Below are 10,657 nucleotides of genomic sequence, written 5' to 3'. Positions count from 1 at the left end.
CATTTGTAGAGCTTCTTTTCATTTCACACACACATCACAAAGCCCTGTACGTCAACAACAGTCTTAGTCAAATAAACTGCAAGGTAGTGTAAGTAGTATCATCTTCTGCCTCATCTGTTTTACTCAGCTCAGTAGGTTTTCTGTACCAACCCAGTGCAAACCACAAATGCTTTTATATACGGATGAATTAATGATGAGTTGGTTTCCACAATATTGATCATAAGAAAAAGGAGTAATCCCGACTCTCCTCTTTGTGCTTAGAGAGTGAAATAAAGGAGTTGTCTCATAATGGGGTGGTAAATACATCCTTACTGGAGTCCCATGGTGTTCAAATGAGTTCACAGCAACAAACCCTGTTTGTTATTATTTGTAATTGCCCTGGCAGTTACGCAGTTTCTTTCTGTTTCTTACCATGTATCTTCATAAAAGGACCCAAATATGATTGAGGGGATGGAAAATACAGCACCACAATGTCTGCTTTGTGTGTGTCAAGTTTTCTGTCGTAGTAATGATGATCTTCATGAATTTAATTGAAATGGAAATTTTTACCCAGCGGGAATGTCACTCTGGAGGAATAACAACAAGCTATTATATCTTAGGTAATCCGACAGATGAACCACCAACTCCCTGTGTGTGTGTGTGTGTGTGTGTGTGTGTGTGTGTGTGTGTGTGTGTGTGTGTGTGTGTGTGAGTGTGTGTGTGTGTGTGTGTGTGAGTGAGTGCGCGTGCGTGCATGTGTGTGTTTGCGTGTGTATATGCTTGTGCGTGCGTGCAATGCCGTGCATACATACTGTATGTGCATGCATTCATTGGAAGTAAGAGCACCATACAGCACTAACGCCTGTATTGTGGAAAACACAATAAGTTGAAGACGTTGTCCAACTTTGCAAAGCAAAGCAAGAAAGATAGAAAGAGGAGTGGAGTGAGAAGAAAGAGCGAGAAGGAGCGTGGGAGACTCTGAGTGGAGGAAGATGATAGACGATTGGAGTGATTCCCCTGGCCTCCCACCCTGACAGATAGGCACGGCAGATGGATGAGTCTTATCTGAGAGATCACAGAGGGCATGGTGGCTTGCACTGTTCTGCACAGTCATTGAGAGGCATGATCTCACCAGACAAATGAGTGTGTGTGTGTGTGTGTGTGTGTGTGTGTGTGTGTGTGTGTGTGTGTGTGCGTGTGTGAGTGTGTGGTGTGTGTGTGTGTGTGTATGTGTGTGTGGTGTGTGTGTGTGTGTGTGTGTGTGTGTGTGAGTGTGTGGTGTGTGTGCGTGTGTGTGTGTGTGTGTGTGTGTGGTGTGTGTGTGTGTGTGTGTGTGTGTGGTGTGTGTGTGTGTGTGTGTGTGTGTGAGTGTGTGGTGTGTGTGCGTGAGTGTGTGTGTGTGTGTGTGTGTGTGTGTGTGTGTGTGTGTGTGCGTGTGTGTGCGTGTGTGTGTGTGTGTGTGTGTGTGGTGTGTGTGGTGTGTGTGTGTGTGTGTGTGTGTGTGTGTGTGTGTGTGGTGTGTGTGTGTGTGGTGTGTGTGTGTGTGTGTGCCTGTGTGTGTGTGTGTGCATTTAGTGAGTGCTATTCTCACTTGAAACTTTAAAGTGGGTCTCCATATGGAGGAGGGAAAAAAAGTGAACATGGAAGAACCAGAACCAGAGAAGATGGAGATGAAGTGTCTAATAAAGGTCTAAATGCATGTAAAAAAGAAAAGAAAAAATAACTTGGACTTTTATCGCCTCAAAAATCACACCACGGAGAATCCATCATTAATGAGCCAGGGCATTAGCACGCTCATCCATTCTGCTGTTTCCAAAAGGCTAAATACTAAAGTGGTGACAGATTTTTTTCTCTCTCTCTCTCTCCAGCCCATACTGTAAATGCACAGTCCCTCTCACTTCATCCCTGGAGCATTTTAACTATCCTACATTTTTTTTGTTTCAGGCCTCCTGTTCTTTTGAAGGAACTATTCTTCAACAGCTGTCGATTCACCCAGCTGCATTTTATAGTGAGAGAGAGAGAAAAAGGGAGAGAGAGGGAGAATGCCAGTCCTGCCTTCCCTGCAGATGGCGGCAGGCTGGCTGGCTGGCTGGCTGGCTGGCTGGCTGGCTGACTGGCTGGCTGACTGACTGGCTGGCTGGCTGGCCTAGAAGACACGTGGCATGCAGTACATTTGCAGTACTGAGCTTTATGTGCTGACTCTTTCTATAACCTGCAATAACCTCACGTCTATTACTAGTAGAAGAAGAAAGAAAGACAGCAAGCTCCGACTGGAATGTGCGCCACGTATGCGTCCACTCGTCATGTCAACTGTGTTTTCCTACCGTGTTCACCTTTGATATCCAGTCGAGCATGAAAGCCCGTGCATGTCACTTGCAGCACCTGTTCTTTCCCCTATCTTACATTATCGTTGTACCTTTATTTTTTTTCTTCTTCTTCTTCCCCCCCTCCACAACATTACCATTTCTGGGCAAAAGCTTAGAGAAGTCTTTTTTTTTCTTTCTTCCCTTTTTTTCCTTCCTTGGAAAGCATCCCAACAAGTGTGAAGCTACTGTAGAGATGAATGGCCTCCGTGTGAAGTGATGACACCTACGCGTTCAGAAAATCAATACGGCCTACTGTAGGTCAAGACCATTAGACACTGTACGGCACGGGTTGAGACCCTCAGGGGCCGATGACATTCCCCCTAGCGAGTTATTGTGTTGATTGATGGTGTCTGTAGGTCAGGGAGGGCTGGCAGAGGTACTGAGAAAAAACTCAACGGACAGGCTCGTTGTAAATGCATCGAATGGAATGAGGAATGGCATCGAACATGTGTGTTTGATAACATTATGTTTGATACCATTCCTCATTCAGTTCCAGGCATTACAACCTGGAACCTGTCCTCCGATTTCTACCTCCACCAGCCTCCACTGCCGTGGGTCAGGTTTGCTGCTGGCTTAGAGGCTGTCGTACCAGGGGTTTCAACCTCAGGATCAGATGACAAAGACTAGTAAGACTTGCTTCCCAGACTTATTGTCTCTAGATCACTGATACACTCTCACATACTGTAAAAGTATGTCCACAAGTTCGTTGTACTGTGTGTGTCACGTTTGCAAGTGGAGGCGCCTACTTTTTGTGTGCACACACACAAATACTTTGATGTTAACAGAGGTCAAAAATGTCAATTGCACAACGGGTGTAGTAGGAGTTTGCAAGTGTAGGTGCCTACTTTTTGTGTGCACACACACAAATACTTTGATGTTAACAGAGGACAAAAATGTCAATTGCACAATGAGTGTGGTTAACCCACTGTATTATCTCACACCGGAATAGTCGGGGGGGGGGGGGGGGGGGAAGATAAGACCATTGAATCACAGGTCTCTCTCACAGGTCTCAGTGACGTTGGTAGACCTTGTAGACCAGTGGGAGCTGGTCAGTGAGGTGGTGTCCAGAGCCAACGGAAATCTAAACTCAGCACGGACTCATGACTCACTTCCTCATCTGGAAAGAGAGGAGATGCCTCCCACAGAGCAAGAAAACAAAGACTCCCGACCTGGGATGGCGTCATCTTGACACAACCGCCGCCGCTATAGGATCTTTGGGCACAATCCCAAACCGAAGCTAAACAGAGCTTGTCAGGCTTGCTAAGCCCTTTATGGGGAATGATGAGTGTTGTTAGGTAATAATAAAGACCACGACTGGTACAATATGCAACTAACAAAACCCCAAATGGGCCTGTAAAGATTTAATCTGGCTAATGATGGAAGGTGTTTAAATTCCTCCTCCTTTACTACACCATATCTCCTCTGAGAGAGATTTGATGACACCGTCATGAATAGGCTGGTTGAGGAGGGAGGTTGAGTGACATCACTATCAGCTGTGTTTGGGCTCCTCTGAGGGGGGCCTCCTTTTAGGCCTACATTTTGTTTCCTATGCCCTTATCTTTTGTGTGTGTGCTGAATCAGAGCTGACCACAGAGCCATTGATGAGAGGAGAATGCTGCGTACTGTATTACAATCCTACAGCGCAGGGGGGTTTTAAAAGGATGAATGTCTTGTTTAAAAAAATCCCCCCTACTGGTCACTTTGTCAGCGTTGTCGAGAGCCCAGGACTCGACCGATGAGGAATCTGAAGAATCTTTTGGACTCTTCTCGCTCTCATGTGGAGCTGAGCAGCAGAGGGGCAGGGGGGGGGGGTGACTTCATCTTTTCGGGGACACAGCACTGTCTGCATGGGCCTCTGTCTGACAACTGCATTACCGCAGGATACTGTATTCGGTTTCAGGGCAACCAGGGGTGTAAGTGTTACGCTCTCCCTGAGATGGTAGTCACTAGGGAGGGAGAGTGCAACCTCCTGCCAACTATACCAACTCTGTCAGTAGATGGAAAACCAATTGAAACCATGGGTGTAGTAGTGCAACAACTAACTAACTAACTAACTGACAACCAGTCAAAAGGATACCTTTTAAATCAGAGGTTCTCAACCCTCTCCTCTGGGACCCCCAGCCGCTCCACATATTTGATCTGTTCCACCACCAGCTTACCTGATTCAACTGATCAAGTAAAGCAATTATGGTTTGTACTTGATCAGTTGAATTATGATTATGAATTGATTATGATTATGATTATGATTGATTATCAGTTGAATTATTATGTGTCCAACTTATTGACAGTCTGAAATAGTCATATATACTGTAAGGTTTTGTCGTCTGGGATTTATATCAAGTATTTTACTTGCAACTGATCACTTGATTGAATGGTAAGACGGCAGGTAAAATTAAATGATACGATTTGTTTCTCACTAGCATCACGTGGGTTAACCGTTGGGGACAATTCTGGAATACTGTAATGATGACAGGAGTAGGAGGGTGCGGGAGGGGGAAGGGGGGGGGGGGAAGGGTGGGGATGGGGGGGGGGGGGGGCGTGGGGAGAGAGAAGGGGGCTGTAGTCTCCAAACACCTGCAGTCACTTGACATACAGACTTCAACCGCACTGGAGGGGACGTATGGATTTACATCTTTTGTCTTCTTTTCAGGTGGTCGGGGGCCAGCAGCAGGACATGACAAGTACAAGACAAGCTGTGGAATATGACTGGCATATGATGTCCATGTTGGTTTGAGCGAACTCAATACATTAGGAACTCTGTGCCGGCGCTGTGCCGTTTGTAGAAAGTGCGCTGTTTTTTAAATAGGGTATTTAAGACGTTTGCCAGTTGGATCTTAGTTGTTTTCGTGCGGGTACTCGAGTACACTGGGACTATTTTCCCTTCATCCAGGATTGTTGTGGGAGACCCAGTGGAATGTACCGATAACATCTTCTTATGTTATGTGAGTTTCGGGTCCAGGTTCCAACGAAAGGAAAAACACTAAAGGTAAGGCTTATTCGTAAGTTCTCCCCTGTGAACGTTTGTAACATCTTGTTTGTTTGTTTGTTTGTTTGTTTGTTTAGTCAGTGGGTTGTGGGGTGAAAAGTAATTGCCTAAACACGACGGGTAGAGGCGACATCTGGAGCGCGTACGCTCGATTCTTTTGATGTCCGGAGTTCGCAGGTAACTGCGATGTTATCTGCTCTGCGCCTGGTCTGCATGGGCATAACATGTTAAGTATATAGGCCTATTATAACATGAATGCATGAGCAATTGAATACTTCTACTGCTTCTGAAATGTAGGCTATAAAATAATGTGTTTTCTTTAAAATATGAACCTTTTTAAATAATAAGAATGGATATAGGCTATTGTCCACATCAGACTCACTCATCCCTCGAAAGTCAAACTTGTTTGCAGAAAGGAAAATGTTCGATGACAAAGTTTGTTGTTAATATGTCATATACACATGTGTTTCAAACCGCAAGCTGCTTTGTAATGGCCCAGGGGCGAACATTTCAACAATGTGTATACTAGGGAGGTTTTTATTAACCTAAAATAATGTTTCTGCTTAATTCCTCCCTCCTCGTTTATTAACTTATTTATTAACTTCAATGTTCAGGAAATACTGTTTCTTCATGACCTGATTTGAATTCGGTTAGCAGAATAAGTGACCTATTTGAATTTCGATAGCAGAATAAGTGTATCCCAGGTCAGGACCCATCAAATAAGCACACCTTCAGGGAATCTATTTAATGGACGTTATGGGCTGCATTGGACTCAGCTTTTAGTATTCATAATTTATACTGGATCCTCTCAGCAAAGTGCAGATACATAATGAATGTGTGTGTAAAAGTAAAACAGTTACCTGCCAACACCCCTAAACTGTCAAAAAATGTTTTTTTTTAGATACTTAACTGTTTCTTCTGCGTGCAATGCATATAAATCATGCATGATGTGTGCCCTTTGGTGCCCACTGGTACAGTCTCAGTATGTGTATATCTATGGTCTCTATGGACCCCCACATGCTCACACTATCACACTTGATAGAGCTTGATGCTCTCTCTCTTTCTCGCACGCATACACACGCAGACAGACACAGGAGCTCTGAGAGGTCCATAACTAATTGGGACCCTCTTCATCGAAGTGACGGACAGTGAACTATTTGATTTCTTCTGGTCTTTTTGCAGCTATAGTCCTTTATATTGTCTTGTCTGTGCATCTACAGTGCATACATGCAGTCCCATGTAACCCCTGTGGGTTAGTTTGTTATAAAGGGACAGACACTCTTTGGTTTGGTTTTGCAGGTAATGAGTCACAGAGTAGTAGCCAGAATGGGTTAGAGTTAGAGGGTTGCGGTTAGTGGATGTCGCATTCTATTTAACATACTGTATATAGAAAAACACAGAAAGTGATTACCCAGCACAATAGCAGCGAGACACACTGCAGGGTGTGGCCTTCCGACCAGGGTGTGGCCTTCAGACCAGGGTGTGTCCTCCTCTGACAGGCTTCATCCCTTGGCCCAGGCATCATCATACAGTAACACAAAGCAGACTATTGTACCGTCCAGGTCTCCAGATCAGGTCTCCACATGTGCATGTGCTGTTCCATTGTGTTGCATGTTATCCAGTGACCATTTCCTCTACTAACTACTAACTTTACAGTACCTTCTGGGCCAGGGTGGGGCATGCACAGCAAGGCTGCAAGACAGCAAGCAGCTGCATACAGCAAGGCTCTTCTGCCACAGGAGTCTGTCTTTCTTTCTTTCTCTCTTTTTTTTTTTAATATACGTTTTTAGGCCATTTCTGCTTTATTGGGATGGCATTTCACACATGTTTTCACACATGTTTCTTGGCTGACTGTTAAGATACCACAACATCAGGGCTGATGGGAACACGTTGAATCCCTTTTCTTCAGAATTACATCCCTGTTTTCTCAGCCTGGATGGTTCTCACACTGCAGAGGGCTTTGTGCTTCCCCACAATAGATGATAATTAGATAGTCCCAAGTGTCAATCCCAAAATGTGGAATTGATCTATTTGCTTGGAATTGAATACTCACTCAGTCCCTCTCCCTCTCTCTCTCTCTTTCTCTTTCTTTCTCTCTCTCTCTCTCTCTCTCTCTCTCTCTCTCTCTCTCTCTCTCTCTCTCTCTCTCTCTCTCTCTCTCTCTCTCTCTCTCTCTCTCTCTCTCTCTCTCTCTCTCTCATATGTTGTTGCAACAGTTGGCCCCACATGGGATTTCTGCTTTATTGGGATAGAGAGAGTAGAGATTGACAGGAAGGACGGGTGAGAGAGAGGGGGGGGGGATGACATGCAATCGTCCCTGCGGGGACCAGGCGATTACGTGGCGTGCACATTAGTGAGCTATGTCACCCAGGAGCCCCTGGAGTCTGTCTTTTGCCACGGTTTGTGCATTGTCCCAAGTAAGACCCCCCCCCATCTCTTCTAGTTCAGTCATCACTGTCCTCTACCGTCCAGTACTCACAGGGATGTCTTTTACAATAAGACTGTTCACCAGGGGAGGCCGGTGGAGGTAGAAATCGGAGGATGGGCTCATTGTAAACGCTTGGAATGGAATGAGGAATGGCGTGTGTGTTTGATACCATTCCTCATTTCCATTCCAAGCATTACGATGACCTCCCGCCTGCCCTGTCTTCCGATTTCTGCCTCCGCCACGCCAGCCTCCCCTGGTGTTCACTGTGTCAGAGACAGGTCAGCCCCTTCTCTTCTCTCAGTCCCTCTGAGTCTCCATCTGTCTCTCCTCTTTCTGATCTCTCCCGTGTTCTTTTTCTCTTTACTCTCCTCCTCTCTCGTTCTGTGACCTTCTTTACATTTTTGGCATTTAGCAGACGCCTTTATCCAAAGCGACAACGAATACATTTGACTTAAGTCAGTGAATCATCTGTCATGCATCAGTCATCGCAAGAAAAAGTAATGAATGCTCAAGGCCAGGGGCTATTGGCAGTCACAATGCTAGAGGAAGAAGGAAGAATTCAGTTGTTGTTGTTGTTGTTTTTTATTATTATTATTTACATAACTTAATTATTGACATGATTCACTTTCTGACCGTTCTGTCCATTCTACTCCTCCTGTCCAGTGTTTTCATCCAACATCACCTCTGCCTCTTCTTCTCTCTACCTAGATCTCGGTTCGGCTACCTGAATTTCACTGAGGTCGTTGCTATGACAGCGACCGTGACCCTCCTCTTCCTGTTTGCGTTATGTGTGTGCAGCAGCTCCGGCCTCCAGCAGTCCTCACCGCGGGTACGCCTGTCCTTCAAAGGTGAGCCACTGCCACTGAGGAACCCCCTCAGAGTCTGCTCTCATCCTCTCATCTGTCAGCTGCCAGGGCTATCTAGTGGAGGGACAATTGTTTCCCTTTTTAGTCTATGGGATTGTGCTGAATGACTTCACGTGACTCAGTCACACGGATGCAGACACACACACACACACACACACATACACACACACATACACACATGTACGCATGCACGCATGCACGCAGGCACACACACACACACACACGCACACACACACACACACGCACTCAGACACACACACACACACACACACACACACACACACGCACACACACACACACACACACACACACACGCACTCAGACACACACACACACACACACACACACACACGCACACACACACACACACACACACACGCACTCAGACACACACACACACACACACACACACACACGCACACACACACACACACACACACACACGCACTCAGACACACACACACACACACACACACACACACACACACACACACCCCCGCATCACGCTTCCTGTTAATACATGTAAAGAGCGTAGTTCCTGCCTACAGTGTAACAGGTCATAACAGAAAACAAAAGGGGGATGTTGCCCATTGAGAAGGGTGGATTCTAGTATTGGTGCCCTACGCCCTTGGGCTCTTCAAGATAGTACAAAACTGAAATCCTCCTGATCTGGGAAATGGCTTATAATGATTAAGGGGAAAGTCTACGCTAAGCCCTATACATTGATCTGAATTGTTGAAGAGTGAATACAAGCCGGGGCATTGTGTGGTTCATAAAGGCATTTTCTTGTAAGTGTCAGGGACATTCCCACGTTGCCTCCTCAGAGGCTGTAATGGTATACTATCGTCTTCCAGATACCTGGATGAAGGCTTTGATCTGATCTCAATAAAGCTGAATGATTATAGTGTTTACCTCGTTCTGCAGTCACCTGTCCATGCACGCGTGGATGACGCAAAGCGTACACACACAAGTACGCGTGCACACACGCACGCATGCGCACACGCACGCACGCAGGCACGCAGACACGCAAGCACGCAGGCACGCAGACACGCAAGCACGCAGGCACGCAGGCACGCAGACACGCAAGCACACAGGCACGCAGGCACGCAGACACACAAACACACAGGCACACAGACACGCAGACACACAAACACACAGGCACGCAGACACGCAGACACACAAACACACAGGCACGCAGACACGCAAACACACAGGCACACAGGCACGCAGACACGCAAACACACAGGCACACAGGCACGCAGACACGCAAACACACAGGCACACAGGCACGCAGACACGCAGACACACAAACACACAGGCACGCAGACACGCAAGCACACAGGCACCCACACAGCACAGCACAGCACGCACAGGTGACTCACCTGAAAGCCATGTAAATAAATAGAAATTACAAGTATGACTCATGCATGTCAATTTCACACAACGTCAGGGGCTGATGGGAGCGAGTTGAGTCCTTTTTCTTCAGAATTACAGGCCCTGTTCTCTCAGCCTGGACGGTTCTCACACTGCCGAGTACTTTGTGCTTGAGATAATCCCAAGTGTCAATCCCAAAATGTGGAATTGATCTATTTGCTTGCAATCGAATACTCTCTCTGAGTCCCTCTCTCTGCCTCTCTCTGCCTCTCTCTCTCTCACTCTCTCTCATGTTGATGCAACAGTTGGCCCACATGGCTCTAGAATGTGGCAGGGAAGCTTATGCGCGTTGTTAGCATGGAGCATGATAATGAACCCCCGAGCCCAGACCGCTCTGCTCAGCCTTCTGTGTGGACTACATTAGTGTGTATAAGCTGTTTGCTGAACGAGATTAGTGTCAAGGGTCGAAGACTGCACACAAGCTTCGAAATTAACTGCCTCGGTTTAATTGTGTATTAGCTCTCTCAAGCAAGCTGAGAGAAGCTCTCGTTAAAATGCAACGTTACACCGTGTTTACGTGTTAGCCTCCTAGCTATTGGGTTAGAGCAGTTTAGTTGTCGTTAACTTAACTTCAAAACTATAAATGGTTGATTTGACT

The 10,657-nt window shown here is 46.3% G+C and overlaps 1 protein-coding gene across 1 annotated transcript in view; it reads left to right on the top strand.

The window, feature by feature from the left end:
• Positions 1-8,507: 8,507 nt before the first annotated feature.
• The window catches only part of LOC308159722 (semaphorin-3F-like), a gene marked incomplete at both ends in the record, with an annotated part of 16,254 nt that continues 14,104 nt past the window's right edge, over positions 8,508-10,657 (top strand). The window contains one exon of the mRNA XM_080533537.1: positions 8,508-8,607. Coding sequence (XP_080389663.1) covers positions 8,508-8,607 — 100 coding nt within the window. The remainder of the gene's footprint in view (positions 8,608-10,657) is intronic.

The sequence above is a fragment of the Nansenia antarctica genome (genome assembly GCF_963989245.1).
Source record: "Nansenia antarctica genome assembly, chromosome: 6".
Taxonomy (NCBI): domain Eukaryota; kingdom Metazoa; phylum Chordata; class Actinopteri; order Argentiniformes; family Microstomatidae; genus Nansenia; species Nansenia antarctica.
Note: the sequence above shows the minus strand (reverse complement) of the source record. Positions and strands in the feature narration are given on the sequence as shown.